General features: G+C 37.8%; 1 protein-coding gene and 1 pseudogene across 7 annotated transcripts in view; both read left to right on the forward strand.

Annotated features, from left to right (window-relative positions):
• Nucleotides 1-18,862, forward strand: part of ANKRD16 (ankyrin repeat domain 16) — a 51,988-nt gene that overhangs the window by 20,904 nt on the left and 12,222 nt on the right. For all 7 annotated transcript variants that reach the window (XR_012470226.1, XR_012470227.1, XR_012470225.1 and 4 more), the window contains exons 3-5: nt 9,609-9,651; nt 12,186-12,294; nt 18,578-18,739. Coding sequence is in view for 4 of the 7 variants with exons in the window: in XM_074194904.1 (XP_074051005.1) it covers nt 9,609-9,651; nt 12,186-12,294; nt 18,578-18,739 (314 nt within the window). In the remaining 3 variants the exon portion in view is untranslated. The remainder of the gene's footprint in view (nt 1-9,608; nt 9,652-12,185; nt 12,295-18,577; nt 18,740-18,862) is intronic.
• LOC141493481 (cytochrome c1, heme protein, mitochondrial pseudogene) lies at nt 28-9,602 on the forward strand (annotated as a pseudogene).

Below are 18,862 nucleotides of genomic sequence, written 5' to 3' on the forward strand. Positions count from 1 at the left end.
CACAACATCAGGGAGGTGATGCCATGACAATCACATGAATTGGATTTGAGTGAGGGGGTGCTGTGCTAAGTTACCAGCCTCACTTTGTCCTCCGGAGCCATCTGGATCCAGTGGCCAGATATGAATCAGAATGACTGGAGATGGAACTGGATGCCAGGCACTCAATATTAAAGTGACTTGCCTAAGGTCACCAGCTAGTGTCAGGTGTCTGAGATGACATTTGAACTCCTGGCCTCCTGCTTCCAAGGTTAGTGCTTTATCCACTGCACTGTCTATCTAGCTGCCCTCCATCTTTTTCTAAAATCATTGACAGCAGCGGCACTCAGGAGGCCCGAGATGGCGGCGGCAGGGGCTGTGGGGCGCTTCTCCGTGCTGGGGCTTCCACGTGCCCCCAGGCCCAGAGCTGTGGTGCTGCTGCCTCAGGTCGCCGCAATGTCATCATTCTCAAACCTCTTGAGGAGCAGGATGGTAGTGCTGTCAGCCCTGGCCATGCTGGCAGCAGGAGGTGCAGGGCTTGCTGTGGCCCTGCACACAGCTGTAGGTGCCAGTGACTTAGAGCTGCACCCGCCGAGTTACCCCTGGTCTCACTGAGGCTTCCTCTCCTCTTTGGACCATGGCAGCATTCGCTGGGGCTTCCAGGTGTATAAGCGGGTGTGCTCTTCCTGCCACAGCATGGACTACCTAGCTTATCGCCATTTTGTGGGTATGTGCTACACAGAGTCTAAAGCTAAGACAATGGCAGAGGAGGTAGAGGTTCAAGATGGCCCTAATGAAGATGGAGAGATGTTTATGAGGCCAGGGAAACTTTCTGATTATTTGCCCAAATCCTACCCCAACCCTGAGGCTGCCCAGGCTGCCAACAATGGAACTACCCCCCGACCTCAGCTACATCATCCAAGCCAGGCATGGTGGTGAGGATTATGTCTTTTCCCTGCTCACGGGGTACTGTGGTCCACCTGCTGGAGTTTCCCTTCGAGAGGGTCTTCACTTCAATGCCTACTTCCCTGGCCAGGCCATTGCTATGGCTCCCCCTATCTACAATGAAGTCGTTGAGTATGATGATGGTACACCAGCCACTATGTCACAGGTAGCAAAAGACGTGTATACTTTCCTGCATTGGGCATCTGAACCAGAGCATGATCATCGAAAACTCATGGGGCTCAAAATGCTTACTGATTCCTCTCACCTACACCATGAAAAGGCATAAGTGGTCAGTGCTGAAGAGTCGGAAGCTGGCATACCGGCCCCCTAGGTGAATACACCTTCATGTGGACATCTTCCCCTTTTGGGCTTGATTAACCTCAGCCTAGCCTGGCACATCTTGTCCTACAGGCATGGTCAGCCTGGCCATCAGATCCAACCCAGTCTGATCACTCCTCTTGGAAGGGAAAGGGTGGGGGTGGGGCAGAACAACTGGCTTTGCCCCACCAGCCCAACAAGTTCTCTCTCCCCACCACCAGAAATAAATTAAGTTTCCCCAAAAAAAAATCATTGAGCTCATCATTTTTTATAGCACAATAGTATTCCATTAAAATCATATACTACAACTTGTTTAGCCATTCCTCAGCTGATGGGGATTCCTGCAATTTCTAGTTCTTTGCCACTACAAAGAGATCTGCTAGAAACATTCTAGAACGTGTAAGTTCTTTCCCCCTAATCATCTTTGCAAATAGGCCAAGTAATGGTACTGCTAGATCAAAAAGTATAGGTGCTTTAATAACTCTTGGACCAGAATGCTCTCCAAAATAGTTGGATCATTTTATAATTCCACCAACAATGAATTAGTATAAAAATATAGTCTTAATAACTAAAACCAGGGAAAGGTAAAATGCAGAAAGAAAGCTGTAAGACCAATATTATTAATAAATATGAATTGAGGGGGCAGCTAGGTGGCGCACTGGATAGAGCGCTGGCCCTGGAGTCAGGAGGACCTGAGTTCAAATGTAACCTCAGACCCTTAATAATTAACTAGCTGAGTGACCTTGGGCAAGTCACTTAATCCCATTGTCTAGCAAAAACAAAACCAAAACAAATAAATAAATATGACTGGAGCTGTTCTGAGGTAGAGCCAAGATGGCAGGGATAAGCTAACATGCTCCCAGAGCCTTTCCCCACCAGAGATAAATGAAACCTCTATTCATATTATACATTCCCACCAAGAAAAAGAGAAGATTCAACTGTAGACATCATGGAGGATTTTCAGTGAAGATCTGTCTCTTTGGGGGAAAAGGGAAAGTAAAGTCCAGGAGGCAAGAGAGCAGGGAAAACCAGCCAGAGGCTTTTAGCCACAGTGCAGTCCAGGTTCCAACAGCTTAATAATAACAAAATAAACAAGGAAGTTAATAAGGTGAATGAAATCTTAGAAAACTTATATATGATCAACCTCTGGAGAAAACTTAATGGGGATGGAAAAGAGTATACCTTTTTCTTGGCAGTACATGCACCCTCACCAAAATTGACCATGTACTAGGGCACAAAAAACTTAAAATCAAATGCAGAGGGGCGGCTAGGTGTGGCAGTGGATAGACACTGGCCCTTGAGTCAGGAGGACCTAAGTTCAATTCCAGCCTCAGACACTTAATAATTGCCTAGCTGTGTGACCTTGGGCAAGTCACTTAAACCCCATTGAAAGAAAGAAAGAAACTATACATAATCATATGAAAAAATGATCCAAATCACTATTGATTAGAGAAGTGCAAATTCAACCAACAGTGTGGTATCATCTCACACCTACTAAATTAGCCCAGATGAGAAAAAGGGAACATGAACAATGTTGGAGAGATTGTGAGAGGATTGGGACATTGATGCATTGCTGGTGGAGTTGTGAAAGGATCCAACCTTTCTGGAGAGCAATATGGAACTAGGCCCAAAGGACTATGTCCAGAATACATTGTAAAAAATGGGAAAAGTCCTACATGTTCCAAAATATTCATAGAAGCTCTTTTTGTAGTGGCAAAGAATTGGACATTGAGGAGATGCCCATCAATTGGGGAATGGCCAAACAAGTTATGGTACGTGAAAATTTAGGATTATTGTTCTGTAAGAAACGATAAATGATCAGACTGTAGAGAAGCATGGAATGACTTACAGGATCTGATGCCAAGCAAAGGGAGTAGAGCCAAGAGAACAATGTTCACATCAACAATATTATGAGATGAACAACCTTGGTGGAAGCAGCTCTTCTTGACAGTCCAGAGAGCTTGGAGGACTGTCTTTGACTGGTTATGGGCTATATTATCCCCAATCAGAGGAAAAAAAACAAAACAAAACAAAACACAGGAAAAAAAAACAACCCTTCCAAATCTAATGAACACTTTATAAAAATTATCTCTTATGTATCTCCCTTAATCCTAATTCCTCATGCCAAAAATTACTAATTTGTAAATATATTTAACAAATATGTATGTAAAATGCTAAGCTGACTGTTCCCTGCTGAGAGGAGGGGAGGGTGGAGGGAAATTTTGTAACTTGGAAATATGCATGTACCAATGGATGAAAAAAATAAATTTAAAATAATAAAAAAATATGAAAGAAAATTCTGTCAGACTACAAAAATTTACCAAAGAAGTCATTCAGTATATAATGAAATGGACCTTTTGCTAGGGATGGCAAAGATGTTTCAGTTAGGAAAACAACACGATCTTATTAAAAACTTAAATATCCAAAACTGCAAGATCATCTCAATAAATGCAAAAAATCTTCTAACAAAATACACTTTTATGCTAAAAAAAACCCTATAAAGTTTGGGCATTAGGGCAGCCTTTATAAAAATATTATATAAAGCATTAAAACCAAAAGGATGTGTGAAATGCATAGATCCATTTCTAAAAAATACTGAATTGAAGCAAGGATGCCCATTCTCTCCAATATTATTTATTATAATTTTGTAAATGCTAGAAATAAGCAAGATAAAGAAATTAAGGCAACAGAAATGGATAAAGGGAAGGTAAACTATCTCTGCTGATGACAATTATTTTTTTGGAAAATCCTAGTATCAGTAAAGCTACTAGTTGGGATAATAGCTTCATAGAACTGTGGGCTATAAAATATTCTTTTTTTCTGGTATTTTTTTTTTAGGTTTTTTTGCAAGGCAAATGGGGTTAAGTGGCTTGCCCAAGGCTACACAGCTAGGTAATTATTAAGTGTCTGAGATCAGATTTGAACCCAGGTACTCCTGACTCCAGGGCTGGTGTTTTATCCACTGCGCCACCTAGCCACCCCTTGTTATATTTTTTTAATATTTTATTTTTATTTTTCCAACTACATGACCTAAAAGCCTTTCAACATTTATCCATTTGTATATTCATAAGTTACACATTTTTCCATCCCTAGCCCCAACCCCCCACACCCCAGCATTGAACAATCCCATAAAAGTTGTTGTACAACATGCACATGAATATTCAACATGCCCACATAGTAGTAATTTTTATATGAAGAATTAAGACTAAGGGAAAAGAAAGAAAACCATGGGATAGGAATGAAAAACATAAGAAGTTTTTAAAAAGTGAACATAGTATCCATTAAGATTCTTTGGTTTTTGTTATTGTTGTTATAGTTTTTTCCCTCTGGATGTGGATGGCATTGTATATAATAGGACTCCAGAGTTGTCCTAGATCTCTGAACTTCTGAAAGGAGTTGCATCCCCCATAGTTGATCTATTCTCAATGTTATTGACAATGTGTATAATGTTCTCTGGGTTCCAACATTTCTAATATAATAATAACAAAACCCCCAAAATAATAATATCAAAGGAAATATCACTCCAAATTACTATAATATGCATCAATTATCTGGGGATCAACCTCCTAAAACATACAAAACTCTTGTATAGATTCAATTACAAAGTATTTAAAGAATTAAGGAACAAATAGATGAAGATCATTTCAGTTAAGTCCTACTGTTCATGACCCCATTTGGGTTTTCTTGGCAAAGATACTGCAGTGATTTGCCATTTCCTTCTCAGGTTTATTTTACAGATAAGGAAACTGAAGCAAACTTAATTTTTTTTTTCCAATGGGTTTGGTATCTAGGATATATAAATAATTAAATTTATATGACTAATAGCCAGTAGATAGTCAAAGGATATGACCCAGTAGTTCTCAAAAGAACTATAAAATATTCACAACCACATAACATGCTCCAGATCACTAATATTAAGAGAAATGCAAAACCCTGAGGTTTTGCTTCACATCCTATAAATTGGCAAAAATGGTCCCAAAACGTTAATACTAAATGTTGGAGGGGTTGTAGAAGGATAGACACACTAATATACATTGTTGATGGTGCTTTCCAGTCCTATTCCCAAGGAAACCTGATAAGAAAAAAGTCCCCATATACTTTAAATGAATTGTGGCGGCACTTTTTGTGATTCTTAAGAATTGGAAACAAAGAGATGATTGAGGAATGGCTAAAGAAAGTGTGTTACATGAATGTAATAGTATGTAACTCTACTTTAAAAAAACATGGATGAAGCATGGAATGATCTATATTGCAGAGGAAATGTGTTCTTATTTTTTTTGGTTTGACTATGCATGATTATTTTTTAAAAAGGTTTTTTTCCTTTCTTTCATTTTTAAATTTATTTTTATTAAAGATATTATTTGAGTTTTACAATTTCCCCAACAATCTTACTTCCCTACCCCCAGCCCCACCCCCAAGGAAAACAATCTGTCAGTCTTTACTTTGTTTCCATGTTGTACCTTGATCCAAATTGGGTGTGATGAGAGAGAAATCATATCCTTAAAGAAGAGACAAGAAGTCTTAAGAGGTAACAAGATCAGACAATAAGATATCTGTTTTTTTCTAAATTAAAGGGAATAGTCCTTGAACTTTGTTCAAACTCCACTGCTCTTAATCTGGATACAGATGGCACTCTCCTTTGCAGACAGCCCAAAATTGTTCCCGATTGTTACACTGATGGAATGAGCAAGTCCTTCAAGGTTGAGCATCACTCCCATGTTGCTGTTAGAGTGCACAGTGCTTTTCTGGTTCTGCTCATCTCACTCAGCATCAGTTCATGCAAATCCCTCCAGGCTTCCCTGAAATCCCATCCCTCCTGGTTTCTAATAGAACAATAGTGTTCCAGGACATACATATACCACAGTTTGCTAAGCCATTCCCCAATTGAAGGACATTTACTTGATTTCCAATTCTTTGCCACCACAAACAGGGCTGCTATAAATATTTTTGTACAAGTAATGTTTTTACCCTTTTTCATCATCTCTTCAGGATATATACCCAGTAGTGGTATTGCTGGGTCAAAGGGTATGCACGTTTTTGTTGCTCTTTGGGTGTAGTTCCAAATAGCTCTCCAGAAGGGTTGGATGAGTTCACAGCTCCACCAACAGTGTAATAGTGTCCCAGATTTCCCACATCCCTTCCAACAATGATCATTATCCTTCCTGGTCATACTGGCCAATCTGAGAGGTGTGAGGTGGTACCTCAGAGAAGCTTTAATTTGCATTTCTCTAATAATTAATGATTTAGAGCATTTTTTCATATGGCTATGGATTACTTTGATCTCCTCATCTGTAAATTGCCTTTGCATATCCTTTGACCATTTGTCAATTGGGGAATGGCTTTTTGTTTTAAAAATATGAATCAGTTCTCTGTGTATTTTAGAAATGAGTCCTTTGTCAGAATCATTAGTTGTAAAGATTGCTTCCCAGTTTACTATATTTTTTTGATCTTGATTATAGTGTTTTTTATTTGTGCAAAAGCTTTTTAATTTAATGGAATCGAAATCATCTAGTAGTTTGTTTTTGGTGATGTTCTCTATCTCTTCCTTAGTTATAAACTGCTCCCCTTTCCATAGATCTTACAGGTGAACTAGACCTTGATCTTATAATTTGCTTATGGTATTGTTTTTTATGTCTAAATCCTGTATCCATTTGGATCTTAACTTGATAAAGGGTGTGAGTGTTGGTCTCATCTAAGTTTCTTCCATACTAACTTCCAATTTTCCCAGCAATTTTTATCAAAGAGAGAGTTTTTATCCCAATAGCTGGACTCTTTGGGTTTATCAAGCAGCAGATTACTATAATCGTTTCCTGCTATTGCACCTTGTCTATTCCACTGATCCACCACTCTATTTCTTAGCCAATACCAAACAGTTTTTGATGACTGATGCTTTGGAATGATCTATATTAACTGGTACAGAGTAAGCAGATAAGAAAACAATGTAAACAATGACTATAGCAATATAAATGGATAGAACAACACAACACCAAAAATTCAAAAACAAATATAACAAAAGTATAATGATTCAAATGAAGAAAATGAGAAAACATTTTCATTCTATTCCTTCATGGAAATGAGAGGTCTACAAGTATTACACATATTTTTGAACTTTTTTAATGTATCAATCAGTTGTACAGATTTGTTTTTCTAGAAAAAAATGTTATATAGGATTGCTCTCTGAGAGGGGGAGGGAAAATAATAACAAATTTATTTTTAAAAAGAAAATTTGTTTCCCTTTCCTTATGAAATCTGAATTAGCCTTCATGTTTAAAATTACAAGAATTTTTTTTTAGTTTTTTTTGCAAGGCAATGGGGTTAAGTGGCTTTCCCAAGGCCACACGGCTAGGTAATTATTAAGCGTCTGAGGCAGGACTTGGACTCAGGTACTCCTGACTCCAGGGCTGGTACTCTATCCCATTTCACCACCTAGCCATCTGAGATTTTTTTTAATTACTTTAGGGGGCACAGTGGATAGAGCTCCAGCCTTGGAGTCAGAAGTACATGGGTTCAAATCCGACCTCAGACACTTAATAATTACCTAGCCGTGTGGCCTTGGGCAAGCCACTTCACCCCGTTGCCTTGAAAAATCAAAAAAAAAATTACTCTAGTATCTGTATAAACCCTTTGATTCCTTTCTTGTAAGAATAACTCGAGGCATTCTTCTAGCAGTGCTCCTGAACTACCTGGAAAATTCTGTCTATATTACTTACCTAATAATCTGCTTTTTTGCTTCACTTTCAAAACCAGTCAAAGTTTCTCTTTTCCCAATAATGACACCATAGATAAAGTATCTATATGAGCTTTAAAAATTTCAGAGCATCAGGCATCATAGGAAAAACCTTCTTTGTTCCTATTGTTGAATAACTTAGGGGACATTTCACTACCATAAACCAATTCCCAGGATCAAAGATCCCAAAGCCTTGTAGACCTGAACAAATAGCAAAAACACCTTACTTCCCACCAGTCACCATGCTGGAGCTTCCAAGGAGGAAGCTTCTCTAGCACATGTCAGAGGTGATACTTTTCTTATACAAAAAGAAAAACTTTAGCTCCTTAGATCTGCCATATCACCCCAGTCTAGGGAACTCCTGAAGTATTATCTCAATTTGGATTGCAGAATACCACCATCAATCTACATGTTTCCTTTTCTCCTCCGTAGTATATCAAAGTTAACCACAAAAATCACTCCTTTAGAAAGATAAGTGCTGCCCAGTGAAGGACTTGTAATATCTAAGAAAATCTGATCATCTCTTCCTAATTTTAAAATTCCTTAAATCCAGGTTCTCATCTTAATGGTTTCAGTATCTCTACTATATAAGTAGAATTTGTCTATATTTCTTCTCATATAAATGATAATCTTTTTTAAATTTTTTTATTTTATTTTTTTCATCGAAGTATTTTTTATTAAAGATAATATTTGAGTTTTACAATTTTCCCCCAATCTTGCTTCCCTCCACCCCCCAAGGAAAGCAATCTGTCAGTCTTTACTTTGTTTCCATGTTGTACATTGATCCAAATTGAGTGTGATGAGAGAGAAATCATATCTTTAAGGAAGAGACAAAAATAACAAGATCAGACAATAAGATGTCTGTTTTTTTTTCCCTAAATTAAAGGGAATAGTCCTTGTTCAAACTCCACAGCTCTTTATCTGGATACAGATGGCACTCTCCTTTTGCAGACAGCCCAAAATTGTTCCCGATTGTTGCACTGAGGGAATGAGCAAGTCCTTCAAGGTTGAACATCACCCCCATGCTGCTGTTAGGGTGTACAGTGTTCTTCTGGTTCTGCTCATCTCACTCAGCATCAGTTCATGCAAATCCCTCCAGGCTTCCCTGAATTCCGTCCCTCCTGGTTTCTAATCTATTAGTGTTCCATGATATACATATACCAGAGTTTGCTAAGCCATTCCCTGATTGAAGGGCATTTACTTGATTTCCAATTCTTTGCCACCACAAACAGGGCTGCTATAAATATTTTTGTACAAGTGATGTTTTTACCCTTTTTCATCATCTCTTCAGGGTATAGACCCAGTAGTGGGATGGCTGGATCAAAGGGTATGTTCATTTAATTTCTCTCCAGAAAGGTTGGATGAGTTCACAGCTCCATCAACAGTGTAATAGTGTCCCCGATTTCCCACAACCCTTCCAACAATGATCATTATCCTTTCTGGTCATCTTAGCCAGATCTGACAGGTAAACTAGTCCTTGATCTTCTAATTTGCTTATAGTATTGGTTTTTATGTCTAAATCCTGTAACCATATAAATGATAATCTTCAAGGAATTAGAGCTAGAATTTGAAGAAGGAAATTTGTGGCTTAAGTGCTGAAAAGCTCTAATTTTTTTTAATTCTCTTTCCATCTCAATACTAGCAATGCATGGCTGCTTAGATGCAGTGAAGTTGCTTCTTGAGAGGTAAGCTGACTTCTGTTTTTGTGCTCCCAGCAGTGAAGTTTAAGTGATCTGGGCTAGATAGCCAGAGAGTTAGGGAGCAAATTCAACATTTGGAGTAAAAGGACCTAAGTCTGAGTCTTATTTCAGACACTTATAAATTGGATGAATGAGCAAGTCACTTAAATTCTCAATGCCCCCAGCAACTCTAATTACTAAAAGATGCATGGTCAGCTTTGGTGGAGGGAGGTTTTTCTAATGAGGAATTAACAATGAAATCCCATAACTAGACCATTGCTCTCTTCCCCCCCAGCCCCCTCAAATTATCTAGAATTATATTACACAAAAGTGGTCAGGCACTGAAGATAAAAGGGCAATAATCCATGTTTTAAATCTCCCCATCTTACTGGGGAGACATTTACATATACAAATAGACAGAGTAATTGGGGAAGGGGGAGACACTAGCAATTAAAGGAATTAGAAAAAGCTTCATGTATGAAGTCCATGTACATTCTGACAATCTTTATCCCAACTGCCACTCTTTTTTTTTTTTGTTTGTTTTTGCAAGGCAAATGGAGTTAAGTGGCTTGCCCAAGGCCACACAGCTAGGTAATTATTAAGTGTCTGAGGCCGGATTTGAACTCAGGTATTCCTGACTCCAGGGCCTGTGCTCTATCCACTGTGCCACCTAGCCACCCCCCAACTGCCACTCTTAACAAACAAGTCAAATTCTTCTTTCTAGACTTGTATATATCCCCCCCCTTCAGGGATGTAAGGATACCCCTAAGCTGATGATTAGTCCCTCATGTAAGGCTTTAGCCCCTCACTGATATGCTGCTTTCTTTAGATTTATCTGTTGAAAATCATTTAATCAGCCAGACATAAATGAAAAGGATTTCTTACTAAATTTGTCCACAGTAGGCAAAAAGCATGCCTCCAAAAACTAATATCCTCTCCAACAAGTAAGTGTAACATCTGTGAGAAAGTGGGCTCCAGCTCAGAGACTACATTATCTCTTGGCTGCTGAGGTCCTTTTCTTCCATTTGTTCCTCTGAAGACTGGTGAATCAATAGCCAGTCAATCATTGGTTCCCTCTGTAATTTGGTTCCCTTGCTGCCAGCTGATCAAGGATACCATTTAGAACACCAAAGGGAATAGAGGAGGTCCAACATTCTTTAAATCCTTCAATGCTAAAAGCAGGTGGGAGGGGAAAGTAGGCCTGATACTAGTACTCTGTTAATTTAAGTTTGATGTTGGAAGGAAATAAGTTATATGTTTTATCTCTAACACAACAAAGAAAGGCAACAAGGATGCTTAACTTATGAGTGGGGGTCCCTTTTTTCCATTGTAAGCATATCTGTTCATCAAGTGTGGGTATATTTATTTTTCAGGCATTTGCTACTGTCTTAGGGCCTGAACCCAAGTGCATGGGACCTCTTATCCTCCTAGAACCAGAAAGCCATGTCCATAAAACCGAAGGCTAATCAAGTCCTGGCTTTGTTGATTTTTAGGGCCTAACTCATGTAAGGGTGGCAGAGGAAAAGCCCTAATATATATTCTTTCTTCTGGTACAGAGAAAAGGAGACCTGGCTAAGTCCTCTCCTTCTCTCTCTCTTCATCTCCCCACCCCACTTCAAACCCCAACAGACAGTTTCTTCTCAGGTGTGATGATAAGCCATATCTTCCAATTTCTGGAAAAAATTTAAGTTGGAACTGACTCCATGTCCTTCACTCTTATCAACTTGGTCATCTAGCTGCTCAACAACAACAACAACAACAACAAAATATTATATTAAGTAAAAGGGTGATATGATCTGACTAGTATCTTACAAAAATCACTTTTGTCAACTATGGATGGATTGGAGTGGTTATGGACTTTAACAGGGAGACCAGTTAGAAAGTCTTTGCAATAATTTAGGCCAAAGGTGTTGAAGCCCAAACTAGATTCTTAGCTATATAAATTAGAGAGCAGAGGTTGCATGTGAAAAACATTTTGTAGGTAGAAACTACAAGATTTAGAAACTAATTGTGTATACATAAAGTGATGGAAAAGAAAGAATTGAGGAAGATACCAAGAATAATTCTTATCTTCTACAAAAATAAGAAAGTTTAAAAGAAGAGTTTGGGGAAGATGAGATGTCTATGAAATATTGAGTTTGAAATATATAATAGCCAGTAATATAGCCTGTTTCCTCAGGCCTAGGTCTCCATATGTAGATGGCAGAATTAGCTATATAGAGATAATTATTAAATCCATAGAAACTGTGGAAGTTTCCAAATGAGAAATATAGAAAAAGAACGACAAATGCAAGGATAAAACATAGGAATAAATCCAGTTATGCATACACAGAAATGCATATGCAGGGAGTTAACCCCATCCCTTCTAAACTCCTCTCACTTGGGTATTTGGATTAAAAAAGCAGAGGGGATGAAGAGTCTCAGATTGCTCTAGATAATTTGCCTATCAGAAAATCCTCTTGTAGGTGATAAAAAGTTAACTGGATGATGAGTTCAAACTAGCGTTTTCTCAACTTTTCTCTCTCCTTTTTTGATTCCAGGTGCCAATATGAGCCAGACAGCAGAGACCAATGTGGCGTTACTCCCTTTATGGATGCAGTACAGTGTGGCTACATCAACATAGCCCAACTTCTCCTTGAAAAACATAAGGCATGAACACTTTTCTATTTCATAAATTTGAGTCTTTGATAGTCTTCCAGTATCAAATTTCTTTAGGATGCTAGTTAACACACTTTAATTTTCTGTAAAATGAAGATAATACTGCTATTTAGTCTGTTCTCATTTTTTCAAAATTGAGGACATGTTATATGAATAAACTACATGAAATTCCCAGCCCATATTTTATATCATAGTTTCACTACCCAGATAATATTTCATAATTTCTTTTTACTTTGTTTTTTGCAAGGCAATGGGGTTAAGTGACTTGTCCAAGGTCACATAGCTAGGTAATTATTAAGTGTCTGAGATCAAATTTGAACTCTGGTCCTCCTGAGTTCACCACTACCAGGGCCGGTGCTCTATCCACTGTACCATCTAGCTGTCCTATTTCATTCTTTCTTTTTTTTTTTTTTAGGTTTTTGCAAGGCAGACAGGGTTAAGTGGCTTGCCCAAGGCCACACAGCTAGGTAATTATTAAGTGTCTGAGACCGGATTTGAACCCAGGTACTCCTGACTCCAGGACCGGTGCTTTATCCACTACGCCACCTAGCCGCCCCTATTTCATTATTTCTTAAAGAAATAATCAAATTGAGTTGCATTTCCATTTACTTTGATAATCATATATGTCAGGAACTCAGGTAAACACATGTTGTACCCTAAGAGTGAGACAGAGACCAGAATTTGATAAGGTTGGAGATCTTTAATATTCCTGGGGACTGTCTGGGGATTGAGTACTCAAATCAGATAGTGCCTAAGTGTTCAGGGAATAGGGTTTTTATAGTGTTTTGAGGGAGGGGGTACAGAGAACAAGCAAGATACAAAAGCAAAGTCAGCAGTTAAATATATTATCTTGTTATACTAATACAAACATGTAAACATATGGCTCAGTATAGATAGGGGTGAGAAGGGGTCAGGGTCTTTGTGTAATAATTGTCTGAAATGGAGGGAGTCAGGAATTTACTATCTTATGGTTCCAGTCGCATCTGGGGAAGGGGGAGGCAATCCTGGAATTTAACAGATACAGCAAGACAATTAGGCTAACAAGGGTGCTTTGTAAATCTTCAGACAATTTTATGCTATATCCATGACCCCTTGTGTCCTATCAGACTATTTTCAGACCCAAAGGCGCCTAGCCAAAGTTATATTTCTAAGGAATTTCTCAGGGCCCAGAAGGATGTCAGGGACCCCTTTCTATATAGGAATTTCACAAACATTGATATTGTACTTCAACATAGGATACAAAAAAAGGCAAAAAAAAAAGTCTTTGACCTCAAGAAGCTTGCTGTGTAATGGGAGAGACAACATGAAAATAACTATGTACAAGAAATACAGGATAAACTAGGGGTCATTGCAAAGAAAAAGTGCTAAGATTAAAAGAGACCTGGGGAAGACTTCTTATAGAGGCTGGATGTGAAGGAACAGGGAGTTGGAAGGCAAAGATGAGAAGGGAGAACATTCCAGGCATGGGAGATTAACAGAAAAAAAATGATTAGAGGTCTTATATGAGAAAGAGCCAAGAGGTCAGTGTTACTGGATAGCAAAGTAAATAGAGGGGATTAGGATGTAAGAAGACTGGAAAGGTAGAAGGGTCACTTTAAGGTAGAAGGTAGAAGAAACACTTTAATGAGAATCCTATAGGCACTAGGGAGCCCCTAGGATAAAAAGAATAGGGGAGTGATATGTCAGAGTTGTTTTTTAGGTAGATCAGTTTGATAGCTGAGTGGAAGATGGCTTGGAGTAAGGAGAGACTTGACGTGGGCAGATCTAGTAGCAAGCTATTGCAGTAGTCCAGGTATGAGGTGATGAGGATGTGTACCAAGGTGGTGACCATGTTAGAGGAGAGAAGAAAGTGCATAGGAGAGATGTAACCAAGGTAGAAACAGAAAAAGTTGGAAATAGATTGGATATGGGGTGGGGGATGGAGAGGGAAGCAAGATTAAGGGAAAAATTGTAAAATTCAAAATAAATAAAATCTTTAAAAAAAATAGATTGGATATGGGAGAGTGAAAAAGAGTGAAGTGTTTGAGGAGGACACCTGGGCAACTGGAAGAACTGTGGTACCCTTGACAGTAATACGGAAATTTGGAAGAAGGGAAGGTTTGAGGGAAAAGTAATTACTTTAGGGGCGGCTAGGTGGCATAGTGGATAAAGCACTGGCCCTGGAGTCAGGAGTACCTGGGTTCAAATCCGGTCTCAGACACTTAATAATTACCTAGCTGTGTGGCCTCGGGCAAGCCATTTAACCCCATTTGCCTTACAAAAACCTAAAAAAAAAAAAAAGTAATGACTTTAGTTTTGTATATATTGAGTTTAAGATATCTATAAGACATCATTTTGGAGAAGGAAACGATAAACCAATATCTTTACCAAGACAACCTCAAATGAAGGTCATAGAGAATCAGATATGACTGAAAAATGACTGAAACTTGTGATATCCAGTTTGAGGTGTCTAATAAGTAGGTGGAGATGTGAGAGAGGTCAGGACTGAACTACTCAGTCATCATAATGAAAATTTGCTTAATTGTAAAGGAACTCAATCTCTTCTCTCAAATTTATTTTTTTATAATAACAACACTATCATGGACACATTGCCTAAGATGATAGAAAGAGCACTGGACAAGATATAGAATTCCCTGGTTCAGTGAAAGATTAGCTGTGGGACCTTGGACAAATAACCTTTGTCTATTTCCTCATCTATAAAAATAAGCATTAGATTACCTTTTTTTTTTTAAAGGATTAGATTACCTTTAAAGAACCTTCAAGACTAAGCTCAAACATAGCTTTTTACAGAAAATCTTTGGAAGTTACCCAGCTGCTAGGACTTGATTCTCTAAGATTAGTTCTTATCTATTCTTTATGTATCTTATTTATACTTATTTATATAGGTGTTGTCTTCCCCTTTACAATGCCTGAAGGTAGGAACTGGTTTGGCTTTATATAAATATAAATATACTTAACTTTGTGTCAGATACTAAATGGAATATCCCATTTAGTATCTGACACAAAGTAAGTAATTAATAAAAGTTTGTTGACTTAGTTTAAGGTTTAGAAAATGCTTTACTTGTACTTTTTCATTTGATGTTCATAATGATCTTGTGAGACTAGTGTTATGATCCTCATTTAATAAATGAGAAAAATGAGCCTAAGAGAGGTTAAATGCCATCCCCCCAGCTTGTGTGGCTAATAATTGACTGAATCAGGATTTGAATACATATCTTCCTGCCTCCCAAATTCAGCACTCCCAAATTCCACTGTCAGCACTGTTGTTGTTGAGTTGTTTCATTTGTGTTCAACTTTTTAAGATTCCATTTATGGTTTTCTTGGCAAAGATAATGGAGTGGTTTAATCATTTTCTTCTATGGCTTATTTTACAGATGAGGAAACTGAGGCAAGCAGGGTTAAGTTACTTGTCCAGAGTCACACATCTATTAAGTATCTGAAGCCATATTTGAATTCAGGAAGACCAACCTTCCTGACTCAGGCCCCATACACTCTTATCCACTGTGCCACCTTAGGGCCTTTCTACTTGGTAGATTGCCTCTATAAAAACATATAGACAAAATGAAAAATATTAAATTCACACGTAAAGAACAGTGGATTTGAATTCAAAAGATCCAGGCCTGTGTTTCTATATTCATTACATTCTTAATTTCTTAAAGCATGGTAGTATTCTATTACATTAATGTACCACAGTGTGTTTTACCTTTCCCCAATCCATAGTCATCTACTTTGTTTCTAATCCTTTGTTACTATAAAAAATCAGCTATACATATTTTGATGCATATATGGACTTTTTTATTAACTGTGGCTTCCTTGGCAAGTAATGGAATCTCTGAATATAGAAATGTTTTTCTAACTTTATTTGCATGACTCCAAATTGCTTTCTAAAATGATTGTACCCACTTACAATAATGTTTGTCCTTCATTTTTGAAAAAAATGACATCAGGAAGGTGATACCATGGCAAACACATGAATTGGATTTGAGTAAGGGGGAGCTGTGCTAAGTCACCAGCCTCACTTTCTCCTTCAGAACCATCTGGGTCCAGTGGCCAGATATGAATCAGGATGACTGGAGATGGCCCTGTACATGAGGCAGAGTTAAGTGATTTGCCCAAGGTCACACAACTAGTAAATTGCAAGTATATGAGGCCTGATTCCCTCTGAATCCAAGGCCAGTACTCTATCCACTGTGCCACCTAGTTGCCCTTAGCCTTGAGAAATTTGAAACAATCTTTGTGAAGAAGTAATAAGGATTAAGACCAGGGAAGTAAAAAAAAAAAATTGTCTTCAAAGACTATTACCTTCAAATTAGAAAAAAAAAGTTATTTTATTATGTAATTTTACTACCTCATACTTTATTTTTCTTCCTTAAGGATATGATTTCTCTATCATCACATTCAACTAAGATCAATGTATACCATGAAAACAATGTAAAGACTAACAGAATGCCTTCTGTGGGGAGTGGGGGGTGGGGAGGGAAGCAAGAATGAGGGGAAAATGATAAAATTCAAAATAAATAAAATCTTTCTTTAAAAAAATTGTCTAGGGGCGCCTAGGTAGCACAGTAGATAGAGCACTGGCCCTGGAGACAGGAATATCTGAGTTTAAATCCAGCCTCAGACACTTAATAATTATCTAGCTGTGTGGCCTTGGGCAAGCCACTAAACCCCACTGCCTTGCAGAAACCTAAAAAAAAAAAATTGTCTTGTAGTGAAGACCAAGTTGACATTAGATAACATAAATGTATGGCACCAACAATATACCTTGGGTGCTATCATCCCACAACTCCACCAGTTTTTTGGCCATCTTTGTCAATGTGCAGCATTTAAGATGAACTCTCAAGGTTATTATTTTTTCATTTCCTTTATTATTAATGATTTAGAGTATTCCTTCAGGTGGTTGTGAATATTTCAGAATTCTTCTTCTGAGATATGGTTGTTGATATCCTTAGATCACTTATCTATCCACTAAAACAAATTGTTCCTATGTATTTATGTGTGAATTCAATACTTTTTATTCTATTTGCTAATTTATAGAGGCAGCAATACTAAGTGGATCAAATTCTGAATTTGGAGGCAGGAAAATCTGGGTTCAAATTTGGCTTCAAATGATTATTAGTTGTACAATCCTTGAGAAAGCACTTAACTTCTCTCAGAATTGTCTGTGTCTGTGTGTGTGTGTGTGTGTGTGTGTGTGTGTGTGTGTGTGTGTGTACACACGCTTATCACCCCTCCATGAAAAGTTACATTTACTCATTGCAAGAATTTTCATTCTTTGGCTGAACAATTTGGTATGTAATTGTGATGAAATGCTGTTCTGTTATGGAAAATGATGAACAGGTTGTTCTCAGTAAAAATCTTACACAAACAGATGCAATGGGAAATATACTTTATAAAAAGTAACACTGCAAGATGATCGGCTGTGAATGATCTACCTACCTTTTCTCAGCTGTGACCCAAGAGAACTCTGAAGGACTTATGATAAAGATTGTTATCCATCCCAAAGACAGAATTGATGATGACTGAATACAGACTGAAGCATACTTTTTTTTCACTTTATTTTTCTTGAGGTTTCTCTTTTTTGTGGGGGGAGGGTTACACTTGCTTTCTCAAAGAGGGAGAGTGGGGGTGAGAGGATTGGAGAGAATTTGGAACTCAAAGTTTTGGAAGTAAATGTTAAAACTTGTTTCTTCATGTAGCTGGGAGGAAAAAATTTTTTTAAATAAATAAATAATTTTGATTCTTTTTATTTGTATCCCCAGAGCCCAATGCAGTGCCTGGCATCTAGTGGGCACTTAATTAAATATTTATTGATTAATTGACCTGAGGATAATAATACCTATTTCAGTTTATCTAAAGGGTAGTGACCAAAAGGATGTAAAAAAAGTGTTTTTCAAATCTATGAACTGTTAAAATCTATAAATTAACTCTTTTGAATAATGTAACTTGAAGCCAAGAAAACATGGGATCATTGTAATCTATCTTAGTTTCTAGCGGCAAGTCCCTTAACTTTTTCACCCTCAGTTTCCTCATCTGGAAAATAGAATTGATGATGATGACAATAATAATAATAATAATAATAATAATAATAATAATAATAATCTCACAGGGTTAGTATGAAAATAAAATAATATTATGTAAAGCACTTTGCAAACCTTAAAGCACTATATAAATCCTAGCTATTATAACACTGTATTAACAAACCCACCTACCCCTTAATTCTAATTTTTTTGAACTTCTTGTTATTCTTTCTTGTATTTTTTCCACCTAATAGGCTTGTTTCACAGCCACAGATATCCTAGGTGCCCAAGCTTTACACAAGGCAGCAGTCACTGGTCAAGATAAAGCAATTCAATTCCTGGTCACTGATCTTGGTGCTGGAGTTGATGAGAGAGTACCATTAAACCAATTCACAGCCCTCCACTTTGCAGCTAAGGTCAGTTTTCTTTTGTAATGTATTCTTCTCTCTAGTTTGACTTGTATGCCAGCTATCTGAATAACTTTTAACAACTCATTTATGTGGGATGGAATAGTGAAATCATCCGTGACATAACTCCCA

Source organism: Macrotis lagotis, chromosome 7 (assembly GCF_037893015.1).
Source record: "Macrotis lagotis isolate mMagLag1 chromosome 7, bilby.v1.9.chrom.fasta, whole genome shotgun sequence".
Classification (NCBI taxonomy): Eukaryota; Metazoa; Chordata; class Mammalia; order Peramelemorphia; family Peramelidae; genus Macrotis; species Macrotis lagotis.